The 16,549-nt window shown below is 43.1% G+C and overlaps 1 protein-coding gene across 1 annotated transcript in view; it reads right to left on the minus strand.

The window, feature by feature from the left end:
- Positions 1–16,549, minus strand: part of SFI1 (SFI1 centrin binding protein) — a 67,137-nt gene that overhangs the window by 10,189 nt on the left and 40,399 nt on the right. Inside the window, 6 exon segments of the mRNA XM_057491633.1 lie at positions 601–676; positions 1,452–1,618; positions 1,859–1,940; positions 11,519–11,649; positions 14,808–14,874; positions 15,962–16,059. Of these exon segments, the coding sequence (XP_057347616.1) occupies positions 601–676; positions 1,452–1,618; positions 1,859–1,940; positions 11,519–11,649; positions 14,808–14,874; positions 15,962–16,059 (621 nt within the window).

A 16,549-nucleotide genomic window follows, 5' to 3' on the forward strand; every position in this document is an offset into this window, starting at 1 on the left:
CCCCGCCCCAAGGCAGGACGGATCAAGCGGTCCCACCCCCCACCTCAGTAGCGCCCTGTGCAGCAAGGTGTGCTGGCGATGCAGGGTGGCTCTCCTCAGCTTCTCCCGCTCGGCACCCCACAGGGCCAGGCCCTGGGGACAGAGAGAGCCGGCTACCAGGGGCCAGGGCGGGACTCGGCTTTGCCACCACTTTACACCTGGTGTGGGTGAGCCTGGCTGGGTACTCTGCCCCCAGCCCCAGCTTCCTCATCTCTAAATAGGCACCTCTCAGGGGGCTTGTGAGGGTCAGGGTAAATGCTCAGCCCAACACTGCCTTAAACATTTTTGACCTTGTGTAGAATGTTTGTTAAGTGGTTAGACTAGGACTTTTAGATTCAGTGACTCAGATAAGAACAGCCGAGGACCTAAAAGAACACAGATTTCTGAGCCATCACCTCATGAAACCAGGTTAACACTTCTCTGCTGCCCGGCCACTTCCCTACGGAGGCAGGAGGCCTCCCGATCCGGAGGAGGAGCCCATCTGTCGGCTCTGAGCCACACTGACACACGGCTCCACCTGTCCACAAGCCACACACAGGTGGCTCTGGGCCAAAGCCTTACCTCCCTCCACCTGTCCCAGGCCTGATGCAGGAGCCGCGCCGAGTGGAACTCTGCAGCCAGCTGCCCGCCCGTCCTCCTGCGGGGAGACAGTCACAGTCAGCGCTGCCGCCGGACCCGGCGAGGGCCCTCTCGTCGGGCACCGCTGCATAGTCCCGGCTCCTGCCTAGCGGTTCTTCAATTTGTGGGGGAGTCAAGACGCTCTCTGAAGAACTGCTGAAGAATTTGGGCTCTGCCCCCAGAAAAGTATACATATAATCCAATTTTTACAGACGAATTCACAGGGCTTCAAGTAGCACTGCAGCGTGTTCCTGTGCAGGCAGCTGAGGAGGAGGTTAAACGTGGCCAGAGTTGGAGAGGTGGGGAGATCCTCAGGGCACAAACGATACAGAAAGGCACCAAAGCAGGACAACGCCGCAGTGGACACGTGGGCCTGCCCTGCCCCCTCTAACGATGAGGTGTGATAAGAACCACCACAACCTGTCCCCTGGCCACAGTGCTGGTCCTGAGGGGCCAGCTATCCCCACACGCGCCCATCAGCCTGCTCCCTGGCCACAGTCTCTGAATGGGCCCCGCCAGTGAGCGGGACGCAGCGGTGGGCAGGACCTCCGAGCCGTGGCACTTCGTCCCTCGTCTAGTTCCTGCGGCGGGAGCTCCAGGAGATTCCCCAGGTGCCTCTCTACTGTCCTGGTTTTACTTAGACTGTTTCAGGTTGAACTTCCGTAACTTAAAACCAGAGTTCAGGCCAACCTGGACCCTCTGGACGATCACTCTTGAGCTGATGGCGCCGCTCCTGCGGTCCACGCTGCCTGCCTGCCTGCGACGGGAGGGCCCCCGAGGGGAGCGGCACTCACTCTGCTCTGAGCTCCCTCCAGACGCAGAAGGCCTTCCTGAGCTGCCCGAGGCGGTGGTGGGCACAGGCTGCTGCTTGCCACTGCCGCTCTCGACAACACGCTGCTGCCCGCTGGTGCCATGTGAACCAGGCTCTTTGCAGAAGCTGCCGCTCGGCATGGAGGATGGCCTGGGGCAGGGTGGCAGGGAGAGAACAGAACGGGTCAGGTAGGAGGAGTACAGGCCATGCGTAATGGCCAAGGAAAAAGAAATAGATGTTCAGGAGCTGCCTTGGCCCAGAGCCATGTATAAACTCCACTGACGGGGGAAACAGATGCCCCCGAGTGCCACCCAACTCGTGAATCCTGATCACAGGCAAGGAAAACAAGTCCTGCCTGTCCCAGGCGCCTCCTCCGGGACAGCCACTTACCATTCTCTCTGCTAAGCGGTCTTCTTGATGCTGAAACGTCTTCTGCCACCAAATAGCAAATACTCTCTTCTCTAACATCTCCCTAAAAAAAACCCCAAAGAATAGCAGGGAAGCACTTAAAATGACTACAAAAGAACCAGAACTCCCAGATAATTGGGCTTTCCTCTTACACTGGGCTAGTGAGAGAACAAGCCTAGATGCAGGAAGGGAAGGAAAGCAGACAACAGCCAAAACCCCACAAACAACCTGCTACTCTTCAGGTTATTTCTGGCATTGGTCAAGCACACATACAGTATGAGAGAGACCGGACTTTGAGACTCTGGTTCTTCATCAATTCCACCTTGAATTACCAACAGAGCTCAATGATGGTTAGTGAAAGCCTTTCCGGTCCATGCTAGCCACATGGACTGGAACCCTTGGGGGAAATAGTTAAAAATAGATGTCATACCCTGAGCCTGACCGAGCAGATCTGAAGTGGGTCTTGGAAACAGTATTTAAAATAAGTGTTACAGGGAAGGTAGACAGGGAGACAGGTTTGGAAACCATTACTTTATCACGGCTGCCTAGGTCTACCTGCTTACCTTAACATCAAAGCCTGCAAAAGCAGAGCTGGGACAACTGCTCACCAGCTCCAAGGAGCTGTGCATGGGCAAAGCTATGGGACAAAATATATGGGGCAACTATTTTCAGAATCTGGATAATAAGCAATGCAGACTATGATCCTTGAGAGATGGGAAACAAGCAAGGTGAGCCCCTTGGCCACCCAGGCTTTCTGTCTGGGGGCACCCCCTGGATACTGGGAGAAAGGGAGGGGGTCCAGGCAGAATAGGACCGTCTACTGAGCTGAGGCACAGACTAGAGTTCACCACAAGAGAAGGTCTGTGTGGACACATGTGGCCATCCTGAGCCTGGGCAGGTAGAGGCCTCACCCCATCCCATAGGCAGGCTCACAGACACCTTGCACACCCCACAAGGGGAATACCTGGAATTCTGTGAGGCGGCTCAGGTCTTCAGATAAGGCTGCCCAGGCAGACTCTGTGAGGCCTGGCAGAGCGAGGCAGCTGCAGGGCTAAGAGCTGAACGGAAGTACCAGAGGTTGGACAGCACTGGGAGACAGAGCTCTGGCCCAGTCAGAGGGAAGAGACCTTGCCAAAAACCTCAGAACTCAGAAAGGCTAAGCCATAGGAGTTAAGAGCCATGCCCTAACACTGAAGAAAAGAATCCAAGACAACCCACACAGACAGAGAATCAAACCACACTTGATAGGATCGACAAGAACCACCGGAACAAATAGGAACCAGGGCCTGCCAAAAAATGCAATACCCTTTAGAGAAAAAAAAGCTTCAACCAGAAATAATACTGAACTATTGGAATCAGCAAACACTTAAAAACAGCTATTACAAATAAGCTTGAGTATGTAAATGAAAAGATGAACAAAATTAGTTACCAGATAGGGAATCTTGACAGAGAAATAGAAACTACAAAAAAAAAAAAAAAAAGAACCAAATGGTTTGGTGATTCCCCAAGAAGTTACATATAGAATTATAGTATGTTCTAGTAATCCTACTCCTGGGTATATAACTAAAAGAATTAAAAGCAGGGATTTAAATAGATGTGTGTATGCCAATGTTCACAGCAATATTATTCACAATAGCCAAAAGGTGGAAATAAACCAAGTGTTTATCAACATATAGATAGGTAAACTGTGGTATATCCATACAAAGGAATATTAAAAGTAAACTTTGAGAAAAGAAATATTACCGAAAATAAAGAGGTTCATTTCAAATGATAAAAGTAGCAATTCCTGAGGAAAACCTAACAATCCTAACCTAACAATCAAATAACAGAGCTTACAAATAAAACTGACAGTATTACTAAGAGAAAAAGACAAATTCATAATTGAAGTTGGAGATTTTTAACATTCTTCTCTAGTGCGGAACAAGAAGACAAAGAATCTGTAAGGATACAGAAAATTTGAAGATGATTATCAGCCAACTTGGTCTACCAGACATTTATGGAACACTAGACCCAAAAACTACAATAAACATTCTTTCAAAGTGAACATGGATGGTTCACCAAAATAGACTGCATATCATGGATCATAAAATGTGTCAGTACATTTCAAAAACTAAAGTTATACAAAGTATATGCTCTCTAGCTACAATGGAATTATTTTAGCAATTAAAAATGATACTGTACCAAGAAAATTCCTAAATATTTGGACATTAAACACATTGCTAAATAAACCACAGGTCAAGGAAGAGATCACAAGGGAATTAACATACTTTTAATTAAATGATAATAAAAATATAACATCAGAATTTGTGGGATGAAGCAAAATCAGAAGAAAACCTCATAGCTTAAAATGCTACACCAGAAAAGAAAGATTTAAAATCAATAATCTAACAAAAAAAATGATCTGTGCTTCTACCTTAAAAAGGGAAGGGAAGGCAAATTAAATCCAAAATAAGTAGAAAGAAGAATAAAATAAAAAGCTAAAATCAATTAAAGAAAATCAATAAAGTTAGCAAAGCAAAAGTTGGTTTTCAGATAAACTGATAAGTTCCTAACAAGACTGATCAAGAAAAAAAGAGTAAAAACTCTTATTACCAAAATCAGCAATGAAAAAGGTAGTGTCGTTATCTTTTATTGTCTTTTTAATGTCAATGGAATTATATTAGCAATTAAAAACAATAATATTATACCAAGAAAATTCCTAAATATTTGGACATTAAACACATTTCACAAATGAAAATTAAACATTAAAAGAAAAATAAGGAACTTTTATGAACAGCTTTAAGACAAAATAATTGACACCTTGCAGAGAATGAAAAATTCCTTGAAAAACAGAGCTCAACAAAACTGACCTGAAAACAAACTCTTAGCTCTTGGTAGCTCTACATAAACGTTACACCTGTAACCGAAAGATTTCCCGTAAGGAAAACTCTAGGCCCCGATAATTTCACTATCAAATTCCATTAAAAATTTAAAGAATAATACCAATCTTCCAAAGTCTTTCAGAAAATTAAAAAAAAAAACATTATAACTACAAAGCAGTATCTCTCATGAAAGTACCTGTACAAATTTTTTTAACCATTACCAGTTCAAAATCAATAATATGTAAAAAGGATAATACATCATGACTTACTGCTTACTTCAGGAATACAAGGTTGATTTAAAATTTGTAGATCAGGAAAACCATATAATCTCAATAAATGCAGAAAAAACATTAGGCAAAATTTAATCCCCATTCATAATAAAAACTCAATAAACTAAGAGTAGAAAGGAACATTCTTAATCTAATAAAGGGCATCTAGGCAACTAACACTCAATGGTGAAATACTGACTGCTTTTGTTGTCCCCCTAAGATTAAGAAAAAGCAAGCATGTACCCTCTCATCACTTCTATTCAATACTTTATTGGAAATCCTAGCCAATGCAATAAGGACAAAAAGAAAGGATAAACTAAGTTGTCTTTATTTGTATATGACATTACTATTTATGCAGAAAACCCTATGCAACTTTAGAAAAAGGAAGGAAAGATGGGTGGTGGACTAAAACTAGCAAGTGAATTTAGAAAGGTCATAGAACACAAGGTGTTCTACTGGGATAACTGGAAAATGAATTTTTAAAAAATATTTGAGATATATATATATATATATATATTTTTTTTTTTTATTTTTTTTGAGAGGGCATCTCTCATATTTATTGATCATATGGTTGTTAACAACAATAAAATTCTGTATAGGGGACTCAATGCACAATCATTAATCAACCCCAAGCCTAATTCTCAACAGTCTCCAATCTTCTGAAGCATAACAAACAAGTTCTTACATGGTGAACAAATTCTTACATAGTGAATAAGTTCTTACACGGTGAACAGTGCAAGGGCAGTCATCACAGAAACTTTCGGTTTTGATCACGCATCATGAACTATAAACAATCAAGTCAGATATGATTATTCATTTGATTTTTATACTTGATTTATATGTGAATCCCACATTTCTCCCTTATTATTATTATTTTTTTATTTTATTTTATTATTTTTTAAATAAAATGCTGAAGTGGTAGGTAGATGCAAGATAAAGGTAGAAAACATAGTTTAGTGCTGTAAGAGGGCTAATGTAGATGATCAGGTGTGTGCCTATATATGTATATATCTTTTATTAAGGTATCATTGATATACACTCTTATGAAGGTTTCACAAGAAAAACAATGTGGTTATTACATTCACCCTTATTATCGAGTCTCCCCCATACCCCATTGCAGTCACTGTCCATCAGTGTAGTAAGATGCCACAGAGTCCCTATTTGTCTTCTCTGAGCTACACTGTCTTCCCTGTGACCCCCGACACACCATGTGCACCAATCATGATACCCCACAATCCCCTTCTCCCTTCCCCCACCCCTCCCCTTTGGTAACCACTAGTCCCTTCTCAGAGTCTGTGAGTCTGCTGCTATTTTGTTCCTTCAGTTTTGCTTCATTGTTATACTCTACAAATGAGGGAAATCATTTGGTATTTGTCTTTCTCTGCCTGACTTATTTCACTGAACATAATACCCTCTAGCTCCATTCATGTTGTTGCAAATAGTAGGATTTGTTTCTTTCTTATGGCTGAGTAGTATTCCATTGTGTATATGTACCACATCTTCTGGAAAATTTATTTTAAAAATAATTCCGTTTATAACAGCATCAAAAAATTAAGGTATTTAGGAATAAATATAACAAAATATGTACAAAACATCTATGCAAAATTACAAAACATGGAAAAAATTTAAAGAAAACTTATATAAATGGAGAATATACCAATATGGTTAAGATGTCCAGTCACCCCTAAACTGATCTATACAGATTTAGTGTGGTCCCAAACAAAATCCCTGGAGGAATAAAGTTGAATGTATATCTTATTTCAAAACTTGTCATAAAGATACAGTAATGGACACAGTATGGTAATGGCATAAGGATAAACATAAATGGAACAGAAGAGGAAGTCCAGAAATAGATACGAACTTATATAGCCAATTGATTTTCAACAAAGGTGCTAAGGCAATTCAATGGGGAATGAAAAGTCTTTTCAACAAGTGGCGCTGGAAATGGAAATGTCTGAAAAACAGAAAAAAAATACTTGACTCCTGCCTCACACCATACACAGAAAACAGTTCAAGATGGTCCCAGATCTAATATAAATGCTAAAGCAGTAATGCTTCCAGAGAAAATATAGGAAAATATCTTTTATAAAATGCAACAAGCACCTCCACTTTGAGTGGTTATTGCTTCCATGCCAAGGATGCCCCAGACAAGCTTTCCTATTTTTGTTAGGCAGAAAGACAGATATAAGTGGGATGAGAAGAGGATGGGGCCGCCAAGAACTCAGGGAGTTAATCAGGTAAGTCCAGAGAGCCAGAGATAACTCAGAGGATTAATTAAATGAAGCCACAGGGACCGAGAGTGACTTTAAGGGCACAGGTACTCCCCAGATGACAAAAATTCCCCAGGCAAAAATGTCAGAGCAGCCCATTGTCTTCATCCTCCAATCGGATCAAGTCCCCAAGGCCAAAGAATGTCAATCAAGGATCTCTCTGCCCTGCCCAAAACACCCTAAGCAGCAGCCTCACAGTAAGCAGCCTGCCTTTGTCTACCTTGACTAGAGCCCACTTCTCCTTTACAGTGTATTTGAATAAAACTTTCATTCTGCTTCACTACTGTGCCTCTGCCTTTCAATTCTTTGTTGTGGCAGGGGCAAGAACCAAGGACAAACTCAACCCCTAACATTTTCATTTAGTTGGCAAATATTCCTTAGAACCCAAAAACCATTAATCATAAAAGAAAAAATTGACTAAGTGGACTGTATTGCAATTAAACTCTTCTAATCATCAGAAAATACTGTTAATTAATTTCAATATATATAACCACCCATTTTGCTCTGAATTAAAAAAAATACTGTTAGACACTGAAAAGTGGAGCCACATATGGGAAGAAAATATTTTCCGTACATACATCTGACAAAAGACTTGTATCCAGAATATATCTAGAACTTCTATAAATCAATAATGATTTTAAAAGACATGTAACTCAACTTTTTTAAAAGCTAGAGAAAAGACTCGAAGAGACATGTCACAAAAGATGTACAAATGGTCAAAAAGTACATGACAAAGGTTGAAAGAATCAAAGGCTGTCTGGTATTCAAAGAATAAAAATTAACTGAGACTGAAAAAAGAAAAAGCCCCCCTAGCACTAATCCCATCAGGAGGACAGACACAGATAAAGCCAGCCACAAGGAAACACTGTTTCCCAAGTTCACACAGTAGTTGTAAAATGGCACCAACACCCCCATTTTGGAGTGGTTATGGCTTCCATACCAATGATGCCCCAGACAAGCTTTGCTGTTTTCATTTATTCCTGAGGATTCCATGACAGTAGTACTTCCTAGTGAATCTCCACTCCTCATCCCTCCTAATCTTGCCTTAGAAATAGCAACCAATCCAAAACGGATCCATTTCTCTTTGCCCCTCCTCAGACTCCTTCAGTGGGATCCTTACAAACTCTTTCCCTCAGGTAGCACGGCTTCCCCACGTTCTCTGGAATTCCCTCTTTCAGGGCAATCCACCTGACTTGGTAAAACTACAGGCTTTGTTCCAGGCTAATCCTACTTTAAAGGAGATGCTCAACATCATTAGTCACCAGGGAAACAATACAATACGCCATCCCCCACCAGAATGGCTTAACTGAAAAGACTGGCCAAACTTTTCGGTGAGGATGCTGAACCACCAGAATTCTCCTGTGCTGATGGGGGTATTAAGTGACGTGACCACCTGATCCACAAGTCTACCTCTAAGTATCCACAGAAGAAATGAAAACATGTTCCACTAAAACGTTCACAACAGCTTTATTCATCATGGCCTCAAACCAGAAACACCTTCTACGTTAAAATGAATCAAAATAATTGTCTTATATTCATACAACAGAATACTATTGAGCAAATAAAGACTGAACTACTGATACATGTGACAATATGGCTCAATCTCCAGAACATCGTGCTGAGCTCTCAAGCCGCATACTGTGGCTTCAATAGTGCTCATACTGTACGACCCCATTAGATCAAGTTCAAAATCATGCAAAATTAACGTAGGATGACAACACTCAGAACAATGGTTACCTATAAGGGGGCTAACTCACTGCAAGTGGGCATGAGGGTACTTTCTAGTGTGTGGAAATGTGTGGAAATCCTGACTGAGATATCTATTATCCAGGTATATGATTTGTGAAAATTCATCAAACTGTTTACTTAACACCTGTATCTTTCACTGTATGTAAATTTTAGTTCAATTAAAGAAAAAAAAAAGGACAAAAATAGTCTCATCTCATTCTCAGCATAATATTTCACTGGCGGGTTAGGAAACTACCATTTTTAGTCATAATTCATGAGATTCCACCATAAATTTTGTCTGTCTTCCTAAGACATTAAAAAAAAACCTACCCTGACATATGCCATCAAATTAATGGCCCCTGGAACTGTCCCACCTCTTGAGTTCTTAGTGTGTGGGATAGTAAGTGTCTTTGTTTAAAAAAAAACAAAAACCACCCTAAGAATTATGGAAAGATATACACATTTATTTGGAACTTTGATTTGTTGAATTCTAGCCAAACTTACGAATTTTAACGTACCTCAAGAATCAGAAATCAGTTCTAGGGAGTAAGGAGGTAGTTAATATTTCGTGCTGGGCACCCTGCTTGTATTTTACATGGATTAGCCCACTGAAGTTTTCACGACAGCTCCGTAGGATCAGCACCATCCCTAAACCATCTCCACTTTGCTTTAGAGGAGACCAAGGCTCAGAAGGATGGAGTGGCTCTCCCAGAGTCACAGAGCTGGTGACCGGTGGGGTAAGGGTCACAACTCAGGCCCACTCGGCCTCTGAGCCAGGCTCGTATCCTGCTTCCTCATGAACCAGGAAGGCAGGAATCTGAAAAATCTGTTTTCTAAAAAGAGCCATTGACACCTAATCAAGACAAAATCCAGATCAGGCTCTGCGATCCTGCGAGCCTCTGGCCACTTCCTGTCTCTAATTTACCCTCCACCCTGTTTTCTCAAGAGTGATTGTTATAAAATCACCCAAGCATGCTCCCCCCAAAAATCCTTGTAGAAGGTCCTCTTGGCCATTTTGAGGGAACACTCAATTTTTGGTCCCCGCAGCATGTCAAAATACAAAAAAAACAACAGATTCCATTCATGACTTTAATTGTAAAGGAAAGGGGTGTGTGTGTATGCATGTGTGTGCATGTGTGTATTTTAAGTAGTGAAGCTATTTTTCAACTGAATCTTATACCAGACCTCAATACAGGAACTAGGTAAAGGTGAAGCCACTCTCTCTGCAGGAGATGGGGCAGAGGTCAGTGCTATCCCCTTGTCAGCCTCTATTCCCCATGAGGCTGCCCCCCTAAAAACACTTCCGTGGACTTTGTGCTAAGGAGCCCAGGAGTTCTTGCTGACACCCTCAGACTAGCCCTCAGAGCGCTCCAAAGTCAAAGATCACAGCAACTTCTCCCAATGCATGGCCTTCCCCGTTGTTTCTCTGCCCTAAGCTGATGTATGCCATACTCCAGGCAATCTCCAAAACCGTCACTTTATTGGTGGCATGTGCCTGCTCCGACATCTGTCCATCATCTGTCTATGGGAAGAGAAGAGGCATCCCCTCCTCATCCTGCCCCTTCCTGCCACCCATCCTCACCCCTAGGAGAATAGCAAGCCTCCCCCAGATACTCCTCTCAGCACTAGCTCTCATTCTAGAAGCACTTGTGGCCAACAATATAATTAAGGACACATGGATCTATTCTCTTGACTTGTTCTTCAATTGTTTCTTGTGTATCAGTCTTATCTCCTCTCAAATATTTAAAGATCCTACAAAGTCATCAAAAAGATCTTCCTCCTGGTTTAGCAGAAAGTCCTTGGACTTTAGAATCAGGGAGATCTGAATTTAAACCCTGGCTCTGCTACTTACTGGCTATGCTACATGGACAAGTCATTTACCATTTTGAACCAGTTCTCTCAGGACTGCTGTGAGAAGGAAATTAATGAGCAGGATGATGTCCTTGTTGAATGAGCTTATGGATTTGTTTCCTTTCTCCCATCACACCACGCCCACCACAGTGGCAGACACATGGTTAGCAATGACTAACTTCACATTCTGCCAACATATATCAAGGACTTGCTATGGGCAAGTTCGCCGCCAGGGAAGCTAAAAAGATGCAGCTTTGCTCCTTGCCTGACCTAATTTTCTTGGTGACTATGATTTCAAGATATCAAAAGCCAGGTCCAGCAGGACAGATCAAGCATTTCAGGGAAATCATACCCAAGAATGCCTGCCAAGGCGGCACAAGGCCCAACCACATGCTGACCAGAAAGCTAATGGGTGGCTTGCCATGAGGGGAGAGGCATAAAACCTGGCTTTGAAAGTACTTGCAACGGAGATGGACAAAGCTTTCCCAGGGGAGATCCTGGCTGTCTTCTCCCGCTAGATAAAATCAGTGAACCCACATTATTGAAAAACTAGGGAAAACCAGGGCCGGGGGGGCCGGGGGCCTGAAAAACAAAGCAAATGGCGGCATGAATGGCAGAATGAGACCCCAGCTGCCCGCCCAGGGGCAGGACTGTACCGCATACCTGTGAAAGCAGGCTGCTCTGGCACTGGGGGCACTTCCCTGTTTCCGCCACCGCCAGAGTCTTTTCCATGCCTGGAAGGCTGCAGGCAGGGCTGTCTGCCGGAAGTGGCTGTCTGCTCGGGCCTGTAACAGCTAAAGTGAAACAATAAAGGACCTTTATTTGTACTGTGTTAAAAAAGAACGACCTTTTAGGATGACACTCCCGACATTACTTCCTACAAAAAATTAAGATTAAAATCATTATTTTTAATCTTTGCCAACATGATAGGTGAAAACTTTTCATTTTAAGTAGGTTAAGCATCTCCAGATATTTATGTGTGTGTGTATTTATCTAAATGTCTTTTCCTATGGCCTAAGTGTTCATATCCATTGCCCATTTTACTATCTGACTGTCAGCATTTAATTCAGTGATATATACATGGGCTTTTTGAACCTTCAGAAATTTATTAGTTCTTTGTTACTAGTGTTATCAGTATTGTTCTCACCCTGTAATGTATCTTCCAATTTGTTTATAATATTCATTTGTAATAGAGATTCTTTAAATTTGTATGTAATTATAAAAAGCTACTATTATTTCACTGATATATACACAGGGAGAAAGACAACTCACAGAAGAAATACATATGCTTCCACGATCCAAAACGTCGGGGAGGAAAGCACCTACATATGTGCGGCAGGTTTTAAACCAGGACTGCAAATTTTCCAGTCCTCCTTCACTGAGAAGTGGTCTGTGTTCCCCCCTTTTGAATCTGGGTGGAACAATGAATGCTTCGACCAATAGAGTACGGTGATAGTGACACTATGTGACTTCTGAGCCTAGGTCATAAAGGGTCATACACGTCCTGCCCTGTTCACTGGAACACTCACTTTTGGAGCCCTGAGCTGCAGAGGAAGTCTGACTACCCTGAGGTCAGCATGCTGTGAGGGAGTCAGAGCCTCCTGGAGAGGCCATCAGTCAGAACTCTGGTAAATGTGAGTTGAACCCAGTCTTCCTGTCATTCCAGCCCAGGAACCAGACATGTGAATGAAGAAACTTCTGAATGATTCCAACCTCCTGCCATTACAGTCTGCTCAGGTGAGGCCTAGCTGACACACAGAATCCTTAAGCATACTAGAACAGTGGTAGTTTCAAGCCGTTCAGTTTGGAGTGATTTTTTTTTTACATAGCAATAGCTAACAGCATGCATGCAGTGTGTGTGTGAGAACGTACGGGTACACACACTCTTACCCACACACAGGAGGAAAGATACTAGGTTTACTCACCAAATGCCATCTTAAGAAGCAAGACTATGGGTGCTTGTACTTCTTTCCGTCTTCCTACACTTCCCAAGTTTTCTATACTCTCCTTACATGGCTTATGGGCATTTTCAAATATAAACAAAAGTGGAAGCAACAGCATAATGAATCCCCATCAACTTATTATCATCCAGCTTCAACAATTTGTAAACACCTTGGCATTCTTTATATATTACTTTTTAAGAAGAAACCCAAAATAAATAACATTATCTTTTCCTGAAATAGAATTGGTGTTCTCCTTGGACATCTAAACTGAGAAATGACATTCAGGTTGTTAGCTAAAGATTTTTAAACACTAACAGCAACTAAGCAGGGCTCCTTCTGTTTTTCGGACCTCCTGTCATGCAGGCCATGCTGGAGCGGTGTGCCAGGTGGGAACAGTGACCCCTGACACCAGTCTGGGCCCCAGTGTCAAGGAGGGCTCTTCTTCCAGGAAGGAAATAACAGAGACCCTCTGCTTCTTTTCCACCTTGAATAAACACAACCTTTCAACCGTGCCCTTCAGATAATTCTTCTCAAAGCTCTCTACACTCTGTTGAACTTGCATTAGTGAGCTTAAGAGACCAAGTGGTAATGTCCTTTCAGAAACATCCACATAATCCAAAGGAATGTGTAAGTAGGCAGCAATTCTAAGCATTTTCTAGGTGTGGAAGGCAAGGGTGACTCAGAAACGAGCCGTGTCTTGGGTCGGTACCATCCAAACACCAAGAACTGAGATCATCCTTGGGAACAACCCTAAAGCAATCAATGGCAGCTCATCTGTTTGGTTCCTCGTTTGTTCATTCACTTGGCCAGATAGTAGCCAGCACCTATCCTCTGCCAACACTGGGTTGAGCTAAGGAGAAGAGGCAGCTTTTACCCTCGGGGGGCTCACAGCCCGGTGGGGAGAGAGGCCAGCAAACTATGGATGAGCACTCGGATAAAGCTGCACAGGGGCAGGAATGGGGGGAGGAGGCAGCACCTGGGCTGAAAGGGGGGCAAAACTGGAGAGTCGCAGGCCGGTGTGCAGCTGGGAAGGAGCAGAGAGTAATAATGGGAAAGGGTAGAGAAGCAGACAGGGGCCAGCTCCCAAAGGAGTTTGTATGCCTTGACAGAAAATTTGGATTCTATCCCCAAACTATGAAGAACTAGCCAAAATCCTTAGAGTCACCTGTCAGACTCCAGCAGCAGATGGAGGTGGAGGTGGACAGGCAGCACAGAAATAACTGTAAGGAGTTTGGTTTGTGTCTCTCCCCGTTTCACTGCCAGAGATGGCCAAAAAATGGCCCGTGTGGTGCCGTCTCCCGCTGCAATGCCCACGCAGACATCACCAGCTGAACACACACATTCCTCAGCTGAACCTGGCCTCAAAGATCCTTGGCTGGCACTCCAGACAGTTATGTGCACCATCAGACTGATCTGCAAGGTCACACTTATTTGTCACCCTGGCGCTACATTACAAGCCCTAGGAGAGCAGAAATTTTGTCTGCTTTGGGCCACAGCTGTATCCTCAGTGCTTTGAGCCATGTCCAAGGCACAGCAGCTGCTCAGTGAGTCTTTTTTAAATGAAACTGAATCCTTTTCTCAGTCTGCCTTTACTAATTCCTCAGCCTGACCCTCACCATGTGGGTACCCATGTCTCACTCTGGGAAATGGCACTTAACACTCTGCACCTTTCCCAGTATCTCTTGAAGGTCCTACTGGGCAACAGGCTGGCTAACAAATACAATAAATAAATTTGAGTAAAGATGTGAATAGAATGGCTGGTAAGAGTGCATCACTCTCAGAGAGCACCTGCACTTTTGGACAGATAAAGGAATGGGAGTTATGCAAACTTGCTGACTGACATCACCAGAGGGGACAGTGGGAAATACCTTTGAGCTTTCACAGCAACCTCTCCCCTGGTTCAGAACATCTAGACCTCTTGGCATAGGCCTTTGCCAAGAATCTTTCCAAAGCAAATGGATCAAGAATGTAAGCCAGCAGAGTTATTATATTCTGCGAAGACTCCTTACCTGCTTGTCTCGCCTCTTCTGAGTATACTGTGACCACAATCTGATAAATTTGCGTAGCACTGTTATTCTGAAATAAAACATAAAACAAGGTATTGCCTGTCCCGCTTTCAGGTTTTTAAAATTCCGTCTTTTTTAAGGCAGGTAAATCGGTGTAGTTATACTTTGAGTGTGAAAGGCACCAAATGGGTTTCACTCTAGGAGACAGGGAAATATGAACCCAATATCTAACATGAAATCTGTCAACCCCTGATTTTGGACTATGGCTTACCCCGATATTTTGACAACTTCCTTGTAAAACTAATTAGACCACCAGGCACAATGTCTCTGGAACTTAGGTTATATGGATGAAATCCCCCAAATGCCCTGAATTTTCTGGTTTCATGGCCAAACTCTGGGGCTGGTTTAAGACCACCTTGGTCTGTGACATGCTCCTTTCACACACTGATATTGAGAGTGAGAACCACATTTTTTGTAAACCAGGATTTAGAATAAGGATATGCCTTAATAACTCCAAATTCAACCAGTTAAATATTGGGATTCTCACTAACTCAATAAAAAGTGCACCAAAACTGGACCTGTTAACTATGCATATTAAGTTGATTATACAATTGCTGGGTGGAATGTTGAACATTTTTGGCAGCAAGAAAGTGAATAGTGGTTACCTCTGAGGGGCAAGACTAAGGGGTCAGAGGGAGGGATCCAGGCAGCTTTTATTTTGCACTTTATACTTCCAATACATTCTGAGTTTTCCTTGGCATGTGGTGCTTTTACTTATTTATTTTAACTGAAAGATTAACTCTAAAAAATTGAGGACACTCTCTGCACCCTTCCAGAACAAGCCACAAATATCCATGTTCCTGAGCCATCTCTTTAACACCATCAGTGCGTGAATTCTAAGACGTGACCATCTCTAAAGCCTGAAGGACTGAGGCAGTGAGCTATCAGGCACACACTTCAAACTACGGTGGCTGAGAACTGGTACAGACATCCTCATTCTACCTCTCATCTGATCAGCCACAAGGAGAATGCAAGCCCAGGAACCAGCTGTCCACAGCAGGGCCCTTCTGAATCTGCTGCAGCAGCACACGGAAAGGTAAGTGATTGCCTGGGGAACAGTGAGTCCCTGGAGAGCCCAAGAAGGCCGGAGGCCGCACCTGTATTGGTCCCAGGCAGCGCGCAGTAGGGGCAACTGCTTTCGTTCCTCCCTCTGCTCAATCCGGGACTGCCAGGTGTTCCAGAGCCTGTGCAGCAGCTGAGGCAGAACAACAAGGAAATGGATGTTTATTAAGGCAAAAGGTAAGATGATCTCTCTTGGCCTATGAGTGAGCAAATCCTTACCCCACGAGACTGTAAGCTCCCCTAAAGCAGGAATGCATGTTTGGAGCATCCAACATGCAACAAACAGGCTTGCAAAAATAATTATGGATGAGCTATATGGAGCTATCATAAAAAGGCAAAAAGATGGATCTTCCAGTCTGTGGAAATCAGAATGAAGAAGCTATTCCTAATCTGGGCTTCATGGAAGACAATGCCATGTTAGAAATTAAACTGACCTTATGACACACTACTGCCTATGAAGTAGTCCTGCTAAAAAAAATGTTTAACTTGAATTTAATCAAGCCCTAAGCTCTAACTTCCAGTTTATAGGTGCCACACAGTAACAAGGGAAATCAAATGACATCAAAAGGAAACATAACTCAAGGATATGGAACACTGTATAAAGTAACTGCTCTTCCTCTTCA

The sequence above is a fragment of the Manis pentadactyla genome, chromosome 14 (genome assembly GCF_030020395.1).
Source record: "Manis pentadactyla isolate mManPen7 chromosome 14, mManPen7.hap1, whole genome shotgun sequence".
Classification (NCBI taxonomy): Eukaryota; Metazoa; Chordata; class Mammalia; order Pholidota; family Manidae; genus Manis; species Manis pentadactyla.